This window comes from Chlorocebus sabaeus, chromosome 15 (assembly GCF_047675955.1).
Source record: "Chlorocebus sabaeus isolate Y175 chromosome 15, mChlSab1.0.hap1, whole genome shotgun sequence".
Classification (NCBI taxonomy): Eukaryota; Metazoa; Chordata; class Mammalia; order Primates; family Cercopithecidae; genus Chlorocebus; species Chlorocebus sabaeus.
The window spans coordinates 51967049-51985030 of NC_132918.1; the positions used below are offsets into that span (position 1 = coordinate 51967049).

Below are 17982 nucleotides of genomic sequence, written 5' to 3' on the forward strand. Positions count from 1 at the left end.
AATGGGAGTTCTTTGTACTATTCTTGCAATGTTTCTACAATTTGTAAATATAAAAGTTCAGTAACACAGAAAGAGACTGATACTTCTCTAAATGACATTTATTTCTGTGCAACAGCCAGTATTGTGCTTAATGGGCAAACATGAGCAGTATCCTCACCAAAGCCTAGAACAAGAAAAAGATGCCACTTTCCCACTATTATTTAACATTGTACTGAAGATACTGGCCAATAGAAATAGATAAGAGATAAAAATTGAGGTGTAAAACTTCAAAAGAAAATATTCTCATTGCAGACCATATAATTGTAAAACCTAGAAAATAACTGAAAAAATAAGAGAATTTCATGAGACAACTGAATACAAAATTAATACACAGAAATCACTGGCTTTCAATTATAACACGAAAGCTCTAAAGTTTGACTTCAGCCTACGTGTTTGGTAAAAATCTGCTACTTAGCTTCAGCTTCAGCCTCAGCCTTTGAAAGCCAAATAGCCAAATAGCTACTTTAATAGTCAGTTTTGGCATCCTTAAAATAGTAAGAGATTAATGACATTGTGTTCACACCAGCCATCATTTAATCTTTGTAACAGCATCAGTAATACCATGCCATTTGCCCCTACCTCAGTTATGTATTCAGGAAGTAAGATAGCATAACATAATACACCAGAATTACAAATTACTGTAACATGGCAAAACCCCATCTCTACAAAAACTACAAAAATTAGCTGGGCATGGTGGCACATGCCTGTAGTCCCAGCTACTTGGGAGTGGGAATATTGTTTGAGCCCAGGAGGCTGAGGCTGCAGTAGGCCAAGGTCATGCCACTGCACTACAGCCTGGGTGACAGAGCCCACCACTGTGGTCTAAGAACTGGCCCACTTGGCTTCCCAGGTCCCAGCACAACTTCATCACACCCTCCATCAATAACTGCACCCTAACCCTCTGAGGAAATCACACAAAGCACTAATGCTATTTACAGCCAAATAAATCATACCGAATAACACTAGTGCACATACCTAAAATCAAAGTCAAAGTGCCCTACCCAACCAATACCACAGACACATCTTCAGGGAAAAGTCCTCCCCTTTGAAAGTACATTGAAAATTAGGAAGAAGCAACAGTTACACCAGATGCACAGATGTCAACATAAGAACAGGAAACACGAAAAAGCAAGGAAATATGACACTTGCAATGGAACACAATAATTCTACAGCAAGAGATCTTAATAAAAAGGAAATCTTCAAAATTCCAGATAAATAATTCAAAATATTGATTCTAAAGTTCAGTCAGTTGCAAGAGAATTCTGAAAAACAATACAAAGAATCAGAAGAACAATTCAGGATATAAACTAGCAATTTACCAGAGATATATATATTTTTAAAGAACCAAATAGAAATTCTGGAACTAAATAATTCATCGAAGGAAATACAAAATACATTTGAAAGCTGCAACGATAGACTAGATCAGACAAAAGAAAAAAAAAAAAAACCCAGTCAGACAAAAACTTAAGGAAAAACTAATTTTTTTAATGAGAAAAGCTTTCATGACATTTGGGACACCACAAGACAACCAAATATACAAATTATCAGTATTATCAAGGGCAAAGAGAAAAATGAAAAGATAAGAAAATCTATTTAATAAAATGAGAGATGAAAAATTCTCAAGTCTAGCAAGGGATTTAGACATTCAGATACAGGAGTCTCAATGATCCCTATGCAGATACAATGCATAAAGGTCTCCATGATACATTATAATCAGACTGCCTAAAGTCAAAGATAAAAATTAAATCCTAAAAACAGCAAGTAAAAACTGCCTACCCACCTATAAAGGAAACCCCATGAGACTGACAATGGATTTCTCAGCAGAAACCTTACAGTCCAGAAGAGAATGGGATAATATACTCGAAGTACTGAAAGAAAAACAAAACTACCAAAGAATAATACTATATCTGGTGAACTTAACCTTCAAAAATAAAGGAGAAATAAAGTCTTTCCCAGATAAGCAAATGCTGAGGCAATTTGTCACCACTAGACTGGCACTACAATAAATGATCAAGAGAGTCCTAAACCTGGAAGCAGAACAATGACATATACCATCATAAAAAAACATAAAATTGCAAAACTCACTGATGAAGCAATCACACAAAGAAGACAAAGAACTTAAATGGCACCACTCCAGAAATGCACCAGACCACAATGACAAATAATAAGAGAAAAAGGGAAAAAGAATATATAAAACAATCAAAAAACAATTAATAATATGACAGGAACAAAGCCTCAATAACAACCTTGAATGTAAAACAGATTAAATTCTCTACTTAAAAGATATAGAATGGCTGCTTAACAATAAATGCACCTTACAGTAAAGACATATACAGACTGAAAGTAAAGAGACTGAAAAAAAGATATTCCAAGCAAACAGAAACCAAAAGTGAGCAGGAATAGCTATATTTATATTAGATAAAACAGACTTCAAGTCAAGAGCGGTAAAAACAAAAAAAAGATGATTAAGGTCATTATATACTTACAAAGGGATCAATCCAGCAAGAAGATGTAACAATTCTAAATATCTATGCATCCAACACTGGAGCACCCAAAATTATAAAGCAAATATTACTGAATCTAAACAGAAAGCTAGACTGCAATACAATAATAATGGACTTCAACACCCCATTCTCAGCATTACACAGATCATCTAGACAGAAAATCAACAAAGAAACATTGGATTTAAACTGGACTTTAAGGCAGATGGATCTAAAAGACATTTACAGAACATTCTATCCAACAATTGCAGAATATACATTCTTTTCATTAGCAAATGGAACATTCTCCAGGATAGATTATATGTTAAGCCACAAAACAAATCTAAAAAATGTTTAAATCAAAATCATATCAAGTATCTTCTCAGAATACAGTGGAACAAAACCAGAAATTAATACCAAGAGGAACTTTGGAAATCATACAAATATATGAAAATTAAACAATATGCTCTTAAATGACCATTGGATCAATAAAAAAATAAAATTTCTTGAAACAAATGAAAATGGAAACACAATATACCAAAACCTGAGGGATACAGCAAAAGCAGTGCTAAAGGAAAATAGCAATTAATGTCTAATCAAAAAAGGAGAAAGGTACAAATCCACAATCTACAACCCATCACAAGGAATTAGAAAAGCAAGAACAAGTCAATGTCAAAATTAGCAAAAGAAAATAATAAAGATCAGAGCAGAACTAAATGAAATAGAAACTAAAAATGCAACATAAAAAAATCAACAAAATGAAAAATCCATTCTTTGAAAAGATAAGCAAAATTGACAAACTGCTACCTACACTAAGAAGAGAGGACACTCAAATAAACAAAATCGGAAATGAAAAAAGAAACATTACAACTGATGCCACAGAAATACAAAAGGCCATCAGAAACTATTATAAACAACTATATGCTGACAAACTGGAAAACCTAGAGGAAATGGACATATTCCTGGACACATACAATCTGCCAAGATTAAATCAGGAAACAATAGAAAACCTGAATAGACCAATAATGAGTAGTGAGATTGAATCAGTAATAAAAAGTCTCACAACGAAGAAAAGTCCAAGATCTGATGGATTCACAGCCAAATTCTACCAAACATACAAAGAAGTAATACCAATCCTCCTGAAACTATTCAAAAAAATTGAAGAGGAGGGAATTCTTCCTAACTCATCCTATGAGTGCAGCATCACCCCGATAGCAAAATCAAACAAGGACACAACAGAAAAGAAAATGACAGGCCCATGTCCCTAATGGACTTAGGTGCAAAAATCCTCAACAAAACACTAGCCAACCAAATCGAATAGCACATTTTTTTAAAAATACAACATGATCAAGTGGAATTTATATAAAGGATTCAAGGATGGCTCAACACATGCAAATCAACAAATGTGATACAACCGGTCAACAGAGTGAAAGATAAAAATCATATGATCATCTTAATAGATGCAGAAAAAGTATTTGATAAAATTCAACATCTCTTCATGATAAAAACTCTCAACAAACCAGGCACAAAGGAATATACCTCAAAATAATAAAGGCCATATGCAACACACCCACAGCTAACATCATACTGAATGGGGAAAAGTTGAATGCCTTTCCTCTGGGGACTGGAACCAGACAAGGATGCCCATTTTCACCACTCCTATTCAATGTAGCACTGGAAGTTCCAGCCAGATAAATCAGGCCAGAGAAAGAAAGAAAGAAAAGCCATCTGATGTATTTTGTATATCTCTCCCCTCCAATTCACATGTTGAAATTGGATCCCCATTGTTGGAGGCAGGGCCTGGTGGGAGGTGTTTAGGTCATGGGAGCAGATCCCTTATGAATGGCTTGGTGCCATCCTTGCAGTAATGAGTGAATTCTTGCTCTATTAGTTCCCACAAAATCTGATTCTTAAAAAGAGCCTGCCACCTCCCTTCTCTTCTCTTTCTTCCTTTGTCTCACCACGTGATACCTGCTCCTCTTCACCCCCCTGATAACCCTTACCAGAAGCAGATGCCATGCTTCTGCAGAACCACGAGCCATATAAACAAACCTCCTTTCATTGTAAATTACCGGGAATCAGGTAGTCTTTTATAGCCATGCAAAATGGCATTGATCACGGATATCATAGCAATGTTATATGATCCAAATTGGAAAAGAGAAAGTCAAATTGTCCCTCTTTGCTGATAATATGATCTTATACCTAGAAAAACCTAAAGACTGTACCAAAAAAACTCCTTACATTTGATGAATGAATTTAGTAAAGTTGAGGATACACAATCAACATACAAAAATCAGTAGCATTCCTATACACCAATAATGATCTAGCTGAGAAAGAAATCAAGACAGCAATCCCATTTACAATAGCTACTAAAAAAAATAGGCCAGGCACAGTGGCTCACGCCTGTAATCCCAGTACTTTGGGAGGCCAGGGTGGGAGGAATGCCTGAGCCCAGGAGTTTGGGATCAGCCTGGGCAACACAGTGAGACCCCATCTCTATTTGAAAAAAAAAAGAAAAGAATAAAGAACAAAATAAAATAAAATGCCTAGGAATAAATTTAACCAAGGAGGTTAAAGATCTCTACAAAGAGAACTACAAAACTCTGATGAAAAAAATTGAAGATAATACAAACGGAAAAACATGCCACGCTCATGGATCAAAAGAACTAGTACCCTTAAATAATCACATTGGCCAGGCACAGTGGCTCATGCCTATAATCCAAGCACTATGGGAAGCTGAGGCAAGAGGATCACTTGAGACGAGGAGTTTGAGACAAACTTGGGAAATATAGTGAGACTCCATCTCTACAAAAAATTTTAAAGATTAGCTGGATGTGGTGGCACACACTGGTAGTCCCAGCTACTCAGGAAGCTGAGGTGGGAGGATCACTTGAGCTCAAGAGTTTGAGGCTGCAGTGAGTTGTGATCATGCCACTTCACTCCAGTCTGAGCAACACAGTAAGACCCTATCTCTAAATAAAATTAAATAAAATATAAAATGAAGATATTGCCCAAAGCATTCTACAGATTGAATGCAATCCCTATCAAAATACCATCACTCTTCCCAGAATTTGAAAAAACAATCCTAAAATTTATATAGAACCAAAAATGAGCCCAAATAGCCAAAGTCCTCAGCAAAAAGAGCAAAGCTGCAGGCATCAATCAAATTACCTGACTTAAAATATATTACAAGGCTATAGTAACCAAAACAGCAGGGTAAAAATATAAAATAGACACATAGAATAGAGAACAGAATGGAGAATTCTGTTCTCCAGATGGAACAGAATAGAGAACCTATAAATATAGCCACCATATTCACAGCCAACTGATCTTCAACAGAACTGACAAGAACTTACAGTGGGGAAAGGACACCTTCCTCAATAAACGGTGCCAGGAAAATAGGATAGCTACCTTCCAAACAATAAAACTGAACCCCTATCTCTCACCATATACAAAAGTTAACTCAAATGGATTAAGGACTTAACTATAAGACCCAAAACTACAAAACTACAAAATACTGGAGAAAACTCTCCTGGACATTGGTCTAGACAAAGAATTCATCATTGAAACATCAAAAGCATAGAAGACAAAAAAATAGACAAATGGGACTTAATTAAACAAAAAAAGCCCCTGCACAGCAAAAGAAATAATCAACAAAATGAAAAGGCAACCTGTTGAATGGGAGAAAGAATTTGCAAACTATTCATCCTACAAGGGGCTAATAGGTAAAATATACAAGGAACTCAAATAGCTCAACAAGAAAAAAAGTCCCATTAAAAAGTGGGAAAAGGATATGGATAGACATTTCTCAAAAGAAGACATACAGCCAATCAGTATATGAAAAAAATGTTCAACATTAATCACCAAGAAAATGAAAATCAAAACCACAATGAGATATCATTTTACCCCAGTCAGAATGGCTATTACTAAAAAGACAAAAAATAACAGATGTTGTCAGGATTCAGAGAAAAGAGAACTCTTGTACACTGTGGGAATGTAAACTAGTATAGCCACTATGGATAACAGTATGGAGATTTCTCAAAATACTAAAAATAGAATTACCATTCAATCCAGCAATCCCACCACTAGGTATCTACCCAAAGGAAAAGAAATCAGTATGTCAAAGAGATACCTGCACTCACATGTTTACTACAGCACAATTCACAATAGCAAAGATACAGAATCAACCTAAATGTCTATCAATGGATGAATGGATAAAGAATAGGTGATAATCCAAGCACTATGGGAAGTTGAGGCAAGAAGATCACTTGAGATGCCACAGTAGATGGCATTCTCCCCATTTTACATGTAAAGAAACTGAAGTTTAGGGGAGGTGAAGTGACTTGCCCATGATCACCCAATTAGACTGTGGCCAGCCAGGAGAGAAAGCCAGATGTGTCTGCTCCAGGACCCCTACTAACTACTACTGTCCTGGAGCAGGACCACATTCACTTGGAAAGAGAGCTCACAGGCAGGATTCGGAGCAAGCAGAGTGTTGGGTTAAATCACAAGGCCCAGGACACTGAGGAGCTCTCAGGTGAGACTGCTGAGGTCAGGGAAGCAGCAGTCACGAGGTGGCACCACTCAAGCCACAGGCACGACCCTGCTCAGAGCTGGAGGCCTAGCGAGGAACCCCGAGCCCCACTCCCAGTAGGCTGGCAGAATCTGTGCTTGCCCATCTACCCCATACATCATGACGCGTCCACCCTCGCTTCTGAGTGGTGCCCCCACTGTTCTCTGCAAGAAGGTTCAAGGGTCCAGACAAAACTCTACCGGACCAAAGCAGGCAGTTTCCCGCAGGCTCCACCCCCACCGCCTTCTGCCTGGATGCTTGCGCTGAGCCGCTATTTCTTTCACGTAGGAACTGGAGGCAGTTCCGGCTGCACCCACACTCTCCCGACAGGAGGTGTCCGCAGGAACCACAGGTTCCCAGCAGGGCCGTCCAACGCAGTCCTCGACCCTGGTTACCCTGGTCAGTGCCCAGTCCCAGGCCACTTGACCCCAGGAGAATTCCCCACCATGCAGCCACTGGGCAGCCACTATAAACCACCCAAAGCGGGCCAGTTGTGCTAAGAAAAGTACTGAACGCTGCCCAGAAAGTTGAAGTTCCCTCCATAACACTGACATCAACAAGCAGGTCCCTGATCACAAGCATGAGCCGCCGGGTTTCATGAACTCCTCAACTGAGAAATGAAAACAAGTCCAATGATCTTGGAGTAAAACAGAATTTTTTGGAGGTGCTCACATAGAATACCTAAGCCCCACGTTCCAAGAATTGTACTTCAATCGCTCTAGGATGGGGCAAATAATCTGCATTTTCTATTAACCTACCAGAGGATAACAGTGCCACCAAGTGATGACAGACCACTGTCCAGCAAGAGAGACTTCATTTAAATGTAAAGACTATCCAAAGGAATGCTATGCAACCCTAAAAAAGAATAAATTTTGTAGAAAGGGGAGGGAGATAAATAACATGTATGAGATTTGCTTTTAAATGCCCAAGAATATTCTGGAATGATAAAATGTAATAATGGTTCCCGCCAAGGTGGGACATCACATGCTTAGCAAAGATGTCAGGAAACGCTTTGTTGTCCCCCCAAGCACTTGAAAATATTACCTATTCCAAACTCAGAGCAGGGTATCTTCTCCTATTAACACTGGTGGTCTAGTGGTTAGGATTCGGCCCTCTCACTGCCGCGGCCCAGGTTCGATTCTCGGTCAGGGAAGCAAGAAATGGAGGATGAGCTGCAGATAAAACTCCTCAGACACCGGATTAAAGAAGAAAGAGGTTTTTTGTTCGGCCGGAGCGAGGAGTTTTGTCTGCGGCTTGTCCTGCTACAGAGCTACACTTTCCCTTTTACCGCCTGGACATGCCATGCAGAGGTGCCTTTCAGCTGACACAGGTCAAAAACGCTGACATTGTGTAGGTGTATCACCTTAAATGGAGCTGGACAAGCCAGACCCCGTTCTGCTAGTTCCCGGCTCTTGGGCAAGTTGGTTAACCTTTCTGCATGACATTTTCATCATCTATAAATTGGGTTAAAACAGACCTCAGAGCCGTAGTTTAGGTCAAATTAGATAAAGTTAACCATACTTCAGCTGACTGTAGCATAATAGAGTTGGCCCTCTGGAAACACTGGTTTCGCATTCGCAGATTCAACCAACAGAAGACCGAAAATATTCGGGAAAAAATGGAAAATAACACAATAAAAAAAACAATATATATAAGGCCGGGCACGGTGACTCACGCCTGTAGTGCCAGCACTTTGGGAGGCCAAGGTGGGTGGATAGCTTGAGCCCAGGAGTTCGAGTCCAGCCTGGGCAATATGGCGAAACCCTGTCTCTACAAAAAAAATACAAAACTTAGCCAAGTGTGGTGGAACGTGCCTGTAATCCCAGCTACTCAGGAAGCTGAGGTGGGAGGACCACCGGAGCCCAGAAGATGGTGGTTGTAGTGAGCAGAGATTGCATCACAGCACTCCAGCCTGGGCAACAGAATGAAACTCCATCTCAGAAACAAACTATATAATAAATATATATATCTGTGTAGCAACCAGGGGTATAGTATTTACATTGTATTATGTACTATAAGTATTCTAGAGATGCTTTAAAATAAGTGGAAGGATGTAAGTGATACGCAAATGTACACCACTTTATATGAGACTTGAGCATCTGTAGATTTTGGTATCCATGCGGGAGTCTGGGAACCAATCCTCCAGGGATATCAAGGGAAGACTTTAATTACTATAGTACCAATTATTGTAATAAACAGATAATGCAGGGGCTGCCATCGTCACGCAGGATCCCAGCTTTACTCTCCCTTCCAAGACCTCTAAAAAGATATTACATCGATGTACACGCTAGGAGAACCGAAAAACGCACGCCACTATTCGTCAACAGTGACGCACAGGGCACTTCCGGGACGGGGCCTGGGAGGATGGATTTAGGACTTGGTGTGCTGGTTTGGCACTCCACCAGTGTTACGTGAACCTGAATCGGTCTGCAGCTCCGCGTCTGAGGTCAACGCAAAGGACAAGAACTTGATACTGGAAGCCAGGCCCTAGAGCGGTACAGATGCTCGGCCCCCCAGCGGCCCGTAAAAGTATTTCCCCAGCGTAACCTACCAACCACAGCCACCGCTATTGGGCAGCAGGGGTACCTCCGCCTCTAGGGCGGGTCCTCCAGGGGGCGGAGGATTGCGTGACATTTTGCGACTTCGGTTCAGCTGCCGTCATTTACAACATAATTAGCTTTGCAGTGTGCATCCGGGTCTGCGTCAGGAAGGCCCAAGATTCCAGCGCTCGAGGCTGAGCTCCACAGCGTGCGAGGCTCCACCAGTAGCACGGACTCCGATCTCCGGGAGGCGCCCCCAGGGCTCCGAGGACTCGCCCCACGTCGCGCGGTCCTGAGCCCCGTCCGCCCCAACCCGCCTCGCCTACCACTGACACCTGCTACCTCAAAGAGGACTTCGCCGCCCGCGCCCCCCGCCCCCACGTCCTCTGCCAGGCCCAGGAGCGCCGTCCGCAGCGCCGTCGAGGTGATGGGCAGCCGGCCCCGCAGTCCCAGCGCCTGCCTTGCGCCCTGGTGGGGACAGCAGCCAGGAGGACCAGGCCCTGCCAAGCGCAGCCGATTGGAGGAGCCCGCGGGCCCCGAACCCCGCGCGGCACCCAGCCCGGAAGACCCGGCGGGGATCCCAGCTGTGGACGCGCTCACCTCCGTGGTGGTCCTGGCCGCGGGCTGTACCCTGCGTGTGCCCCTGGACGACGTCGACCTGGTGCTGGAGCTCGCGCCAATGTCGGTCCTGCGAGTGTCTCTTGGTGGACACACCCTCATCCTGATCCCGGAGGTCCTCCTAAGCTCCGTCGACGAACGCTCAGGAGCGCAGGGCGACTCGTCTGCCGACCTGGAAGTGGACGTTTTCCTGGGCGCTCACGGGGAAGACGTCGTCGTCCAGCAGGAAGTCTTCTGCGCGTCTGTCCCAGAGATCGCTGCCCAGGAAGAGGCCTACGAGGAGGACGCGGACTCTGAATTCCCGGAGCTCTGCATGGACTCCGCATCCGGCTCAGCCGCTGGGCTCTACCCCTCCGCTAGAAGTATGTTCAGCCCCTACCGGGAGGGCCCCATCCCAGGGCCCTGTGCTCTGGCCTCCAACCCCAGTTCAGAGAGACGCTCTCCAAGCCCCATCTTCGACCCGGAATTCCACCTTCTGGAGCCTGTCCCCAGCTCACCTCTCCAACCTCTACCTCCCTCTCCAAGTCCAGGTCCCCATGCGCGCCCGGAGCTCCCAGAGCGCCCTCCGTGCAAGGCCCGGAGGCGCCTGTTCCAGGAATGAGCTGCCTCCCACAATCTCTTGCCACGCTACTGGGCTCCAGGCGACTGTCTCCTGATAGCCATTGTGTGGATGTTGTGCAACCTACAAGGATCTCCGAGAGTGGATGGATGACGGATAGATGCTTTTTTGATACAGGCTGCGTTGCAGAATTTTGGATCAGTGGCCGACTTAGAAAGTCTGGAAAAAAAGATCCTCCTTGGCATAAAACTATGCTAGTTGAAATACAGTCTACTTTCAGACTGTGAGATTGCTGCATCGGGCCTGTTTTGTATGGAAGTCACCCCTAGGCAGCTCCATTCCCCCTGGTTTTGCTTTAAACCTCAGTTCCAGCAATTTTCTCTAAAAATCCGCCCTTTCCCCAGCACCTTACTGTGGCACGCCTTTTCTCCCAAGTTAATTACTAAAAATAATTACATTTATTTTGTTTAACGGGTTTTGGCCCTAGTCTCTGGACTAGTTTATGACCACCTTCTCACCATGGAATTTTTCTCTATGGTGGCCTGAACCCTTTGGGGGGAGCTTGCAAATAGTTGTACCTGGACAAATGTTTGTTGTTTGCAAAACAGACAGAACTGGAAATAATGATTATGTACCCTCCTTTTTTTCATAATTGGCTTAGCAAATTGTTTGTTATTGGGCTTTATTTTCCCCCCAACTATTAGAGCCAGCTCTTTTTCATTCATTACTTCTTGTATGTTTTTAATATAATTATTTTATCCTGGAAAAGCTTATAATTCTAAGACTCTGTGTGTGTATGTGTGTGTTGTTTGTTTGTTTTTTGACACGAGTGTTGTTGCCCAGGCTGGAGTGCAATGGCACAAACTCAGCTCACTGCAACCTTCACCTCCCAGGTTCAAGTGATTCTCCCGCCTCAGCCTCCCAGGTAGCTGGGATCACAGGCATGCGCCACCACACCCTACTAATTTTGTATTTTTAGTAGAGACGGGTTTCACCATGTTGGCCAGGCTGGTCTCGAACTCCGGACTTCAGGTGATCCATCCACCTCAGCCTCCCAAAATGCTAGGATTACAGGCATGAGCCACCGCGCCCAGCTGGAAATAATATGTTTCTTAGGTTGATCTTGTATCAAACACAATTACTGAATTTCTTTAATGGCGTATGTGTAGATTCTCGATTGATTGATAAAAATAATATCTCCAAATAATGAGAATATTGTCTCTTGACAAGCTTCTTACATCTTATTTTTCCTTAATCTTTTATATTGGATATTACTTCAAGTCCAGGTTGAACAGTATGGTTAATACGGGCATTCCTGTTTTATGCCTTGTGTTAATGCTTCTAAATTTTACCATAAAGTATGATCTTTACATGGTTGTTAGATAACCCATAATCTATTGAAGCAGTTAATTTTCAGTCTTTCAGATCATGCAAAAGTGTTGAATTTTTGCTTTGTTTTTGCCTAAGTTACTACAAAGATGTTATCAACTTGTTTTAAATGTTGACATTTAATTATTTGTGTGTATACAATAATATGATACAATAGCTAGATGGAACCTTGGGCCACGAGAGTATGTACAGAAACCTGACAAGAGCGCTAATGAGACCAGGCTTTGGGGCTGGTCCAATTTAAAACAATTGGATGCTTTATGAGGACCTGAGAAGACACAAGTGGAAGGAGAAAGGCAGTAACTGCAGGGTCCATTTAAGGTTTTAAATGTTAAAAATTTAAGAAACTTTTTTTTCTGTATGAATAAGATGACTTTTTGTAATTTCTTTTTTAATCAACTCATGGTGATTTGTGTTAATTTCTAACTACTAAGTATCCTTGCATTTCTGCTATTCTACAGTATTTTATATGATTCTAACTCCACCTTGGGTTGTTTTTTGTTTTGTTTTTTGCCTTTTTTTGAATGTTTAGTTTGTTTGTTTTATATAACAGCACTAATTTTTTTATTGTACTTTAAGTTTTGGGGTACATGTGCAGAATGTGCAGTTTTGTTCCATAGGTATACATGTACCATAGTGGTTTGCTGCACTCAGCAACCCGTCACCTACGCTAGGTATTTCTCCTAATGTCATCCCTCCCCATCTCCCCACCCCCTGACAGGCCCTGGTGTGTGATGTTCCCCTCCCTGTGTCCATGTGTTCTCATTGTTCAGCTCCACTTATGAGTGATAGTATGCGGTGTTTGGTTTTCTGTTCTTGTGATAGTTTATAACATACTAATTTTAAAATGTCATTATTTTGCCAGTTTTGCCTCATTTTTGTAATGAAATAAATTATTGCTGATAAAGTTAAAGCCTATGAGATGCTAGTTTTTTTTTTCTGTTGAACATCAACAATTATTATTTAGATTTTCCAACATGCTTTACCAGTTAATTTGCTCACTTTCTATTCTTGCATTCTACTCCTTTAGTCTGGCCTCATTTGTCTTCTTTCCATGGTATACTTTTTAAGAATTCTTTCAGCTATGGTTTATGTGGTAAATCTTGGGTTCGTATGTCTGCAAATATTTCAATTACACCTTCAAACTTGTAGTATGGTAGCTGGGTTTGGAATTCTAAAATAAATCCTATACTCTCTCACTACTTTAAAGATAATTCTGTTATTTTCCATGACATTTATTGTTGCAGGTGAGAAGATGTCATTTGTATTGCCATTCCTTTAACAGGATTAGGCTGCTTACTAGTATTTTTCTTGACTTTGATGCCCTATGGTTTCACAAAACCTGATGTGTTTTTTGGTAGATTTTTGGCAGCTGCAACTCAGTGAGCTTTCTATAGATGGAAAATTAATTCTTCCATAAGATCTCAAAATATATATATCTCTTGCACGTTTAAACCTCTCTCCAATCTCTGAAACTCCTAACAGAGAAATGGTGCTGCTTAATCAATGCCCTCTCCCAGATCTCTTAATATCTATATTTTCATATCCTGTATCATAGCACACTTTTGCTCTTCCAGTTAACTGATTCTATCACTGTCTGTTTTCAAAATTCATTTATTGTTCTTTATAAGACTTTATTTCAAATACTGCATTTTTCATTTTCAAGACTTCTGATTACTTGGTTTTTTATATCTATTTGCTCTTATTTCACAACTTTTAGTCAATGTCATATAAACGTTTCTAGTTTCACAGATGTTATCTCCTCCTTTATCTCTAGAAGAATTAAATATTCTTATTTTAAATTCTATATTAATTAGCTCAATAATTATATTTCCTCAGGCATAACATCTGCAATTATTTGGTAGCATTTAATGACACTGATTTTCCCCTGGGCAAAAATTTTGGTATGTGGACATATTTTGAATGTGAATTCATTTTCTGTTCCAAATTTGTTTTGTTTTGTAGAGACAGGGTCTCACTCTGTCTCTCCCGCTGGAGTGCAGTGGCATGATCACAGTTCACTGTAGTCTTGACCTCTCATGCTCAAGCAATCCTCCCATCTCAGCCTCCCCAGTAGCTGGGGCTACAGGCATGTGCCACCATGCCTGGCTAGGGTTTTATATTTTTATTTTTTGTAGAGAGAATCTTCCCTGTTGCCCAGGCTGATCTCAAACTCCTGGGCTCAAGCAATCCTCCTACCTTGGCCTCCCAAAGTAGTGGGATTACAGGCATGTCTGCTCCATATTTGAATTTTACATTTGCCTCTTTCTTGCTCCCTAAGGGTCAAGACTCAGAGCCAGACGTTATGGAGCTCATCTCATATGATTTGCAACCCAAAAATCACAGTTCCCATCCTCAAGCAATCATACATGGCCCAACTTCCAATTTCAATGCAGTAGTGACACTGGGCTGGACTGTTCATAGTCCCAACCCCATCAAGACTGCTGGGAGTATTAGCAGCTAAATTCAGTTGCTCTCCAACTATCCTCAGCCTCCATGGGTAATTCATGCCAATAACTGTTCAAGTAGGGGGTATACAGGCCCAGCTCACTTGCTTTGAGACAACTCTGAAGAATCATCCCAATTCTAGGGCTCTCAGTGAGTTGGCTGAGGCTTTGTTGCAGCTGCATCCCAGTTCAACTCCTCTATCTGTCTTGTCATATTTTCTTTGTTCCCCAAAATTTCTGCATGCAAATCTCCATGGCAAAGTCTTTCCAAGCCAATTTAAGATAGCTGGTGCCAGGGACCATCATAGGAAGTAGCCACTAAACTGGATTTCAGAGCTGAACCATGGAGCATGAATAGCCCATGGCATGTTACAGGAAAGCAGATAAGATCTTAATCAATGGCAAACTAACTGGGACTCTGGAAGAAGGCAATATACTGGCATTGGCAGAATCCCAGGCATTAGAAAAATTGGGGGCACAGAGTAATTATATGCATGATAGTTATAAATAATGGGGAATTGAATAGCTTTTTTGGGGACAATAAATGCATTTGAGAAAGAAAGTGAAAGTCAGACGGTGATTAATTACCAATAAAACCCAAATATGAAATGTAGACATTCTCCCTGGCAGCATACAAATAGCCTTTCATCTCCTGTAGCTAACGGGGGGAAAGCAACTGAGGATCTGGCCCAGAATTTACTGCAAGGATTGTCGCAGTATAAAGGCTGAATTCTCAAACTTGGAAAGTCTGTAATGGTGAGGTCCCAGCCCAGATTGGGCCCTGAAACGTTAGATGAAAATAACCAAGTAGATTCACTTGAATATCTTGAATCCCAAACCCCCTTCCATCCTCTTGGCCTGCAGAAGTGGCCTACTCCTCTCTATTAAAGGTTGGCACTCCACCCTTGCATAAGATGATGCAGAAGCCTCTGCCTAGCAAGATAACATGCACCCACCTCAGGAACTACCTTCACCTCCTCTCTTTGCCACAGGCCAGTAACTAAAGCATGTTATAACCCAGCCAGGGAAATACTGGCCTGTAACTAAGGAAAGGGGCTCTGTATGCCCTAGAATTGCTATGAGTGTTACCCAACATATACCAGCAGGAGTCAAGTATAAGACTGAGAGTGCTAGATGTCAGCCTAGAGAAGGGAGAGTGTATCAATTTAGAAGCAGTCTCCCAATATACATGATTTAACACCCTGGCAAGGATGCTGTAAGACAGTGCTAACAATCTGATGGGTGGATCTTGCACGGTTAGAGAAAAAGATGTCCCACACTAAGTAGGAATGCCATAACTGCCAAGGCAGACAGCAGAGAAAAGGATCAAAACGTCCAGAGAAGTGGATATGATACAGTGGATATACTACCTAAGGCTATCAAATACATCAGCTACTATGATGTGTGGAAGTGCCTCGAGGGACACCGCGTAACAAACAAATGCCCTAGAGAGGCACCAGGGTCATTGAGAAGCCCAGTAGGCCAAGGTAAGGGCAGGAAATGCCATTAGAGAGCTGGACTCCTTGGTAGCCAAGTGGATAATAGGATCTGAGAGACTGAAAATACAAATGAACAGTGTCCAGACCACACATGACAGTAAAAATCTTACCCACAACCTCTGCAGCAACTATCCCAGAAGCCAAACCACAGTCTCTGCAGTAACTGGCCCAAAATGGTCCAGATTTGTTCAACACCTGCCAGGAGTTCTAATTTTCACCCTCACTTCCAACTCAGGACCAACCAGAAAAAGCCAAATATGTTATGCCTAAGATACAAGGTGCACAAACCAACCAATCACGTAGGATGCCCCACATCTAGTTGGTCCACATACAGCTTCCCTATGCCAGTAACTTCCAATCAGATATACCTGAAGTCTTCCCCTTTTTCACTATAAAATTTTCCAACTCACCTGCCTGCCAATAAGTCTCTATCAAACGCAAGTGATGGGGCTAACTCCCTTGCTAGAGCAAGCTCTAAATAAATTGCCTCTGCTTGTTCCCATTTGTGTGGTCTTTGTTTATTTTCCATTTTTTTGTGAGATATGGTCCACACAACCCAGCGTGGTAAGTCAACACTAGGTCTGAACTCCTTCTTTTCATTGAGTTCCCTGTCCACTTACTCTCAGTTTGGTACCCACGTTTTGTTATCAGTTCATTTGTTTGGCAGCTTTGATGGAATCAAACCATTTCTTTTCATCTCCTTTTACTCACTTTTGTGTTTCCATTTTGTGTTGTATGGTCTAAAAGTGTTGTTTGTCACAAGAAAGAAAATTGCAGGGTACAACACAGTCATAGGTTCTACACACCTGTTGTTTGAGCCAGTCTCACAGTCTGGTGAGTTTGCAGTTCTCACCAGACAAGCTTCCATTTGGACAAATTTTTCTGTGGATTATCAATAAAAGTGGGTGAGGTTTTCCTGTTTTTATGTTTTGTTTTTAGAGCTTGGCTTTGATCCAGAAAGAGCGTTCTCTCTGGTTTTCCATCTACCACAGTCCACATTCAAAGGCACTGACTATCAGGTTGGGAGACTCTGACACTGAGGCACCAGCACCACATTTTGCTGACCATCACCATCTCTTATGGAGTTGTCTGAGCCCAAATCCTCTCCTCTTGCAGGAAAAAAAAAAAAAAAAAAAAAAACCTGCTTCTTATATGTGTTCTCATTTAGAATCCTAATTCTGGTCCCTGTCTTTCTAAATGGCATAATTTTACCAAGGGTGATGCGAGCCTTTAATGTCTCTTATTCTGTGATAATATACCTGCAAATTTAATAATGAACGATTTCAAATTAAATGTTCTCCACAGTAGCCATTAAAGGCTCACATCACCCTTGGTAAAATTATGCCATTTAGAAAGACAGGGACCAGAATTAGGATTCTAAATGAGAACACATATAAGAAGCAGGTGTTTTTTTTTTTTTCTTCTCATTAAATTTCTTCAAAAAGAATGGAAATAAGATTTCTCAGGTTTAATAAGCAGCATTTTTATTTACACAGAGGTCTACAATGAAACTCTAAATCAAAAATGACTTCATTAAAAGATTATTTGGCCAAAGCTAATGTGTAGTTTAACAACAATGAACTAGATTCATTTCCCTAGTAAATCCTCTGCCCTCGTCCACCAGTTCCCTCCCTATATCCAGATCTCCCTCTGCCCCTTATCCTTCCAATCTCTCTCCTTCCATACCTCCATCAACTCCTCCCTCCAGTTGTCCTTGTTCAGGCCCCCTACCTTTTCCCAATAACTTTCTCCAAAACCTAAAATGCCAGTTGTCTCTTAAGACCCATCCCTCCATGAACCAGGTATTCAGACAACTGGAGAATTTAAAGCTTGGACCT

The 17982-nt window shown here is 41.5% G+C and overlaps 1 protein-coding gene across 1 annotated transcript; it reads left to right on the forward strand.

Annotated features, from left to right (window-relative positions):
* Window positions 1-10059: 10059 nt before the first annotated feature.
* On the forward strand, window positions 10060-10851 carry LOC103241588 (proline-rich protein 23C). The gene has a single exon (XM_038002798.2). It carries the CDS (start codon window positions 10060-10062, stop codon window positions 10849-10851), a length of 792 nt encoding a protein of 263 aa, XP_037858726.2.
* The last annotated feature ends 7131 nt before the right edge of the window (window positions 10852-17982 follow it).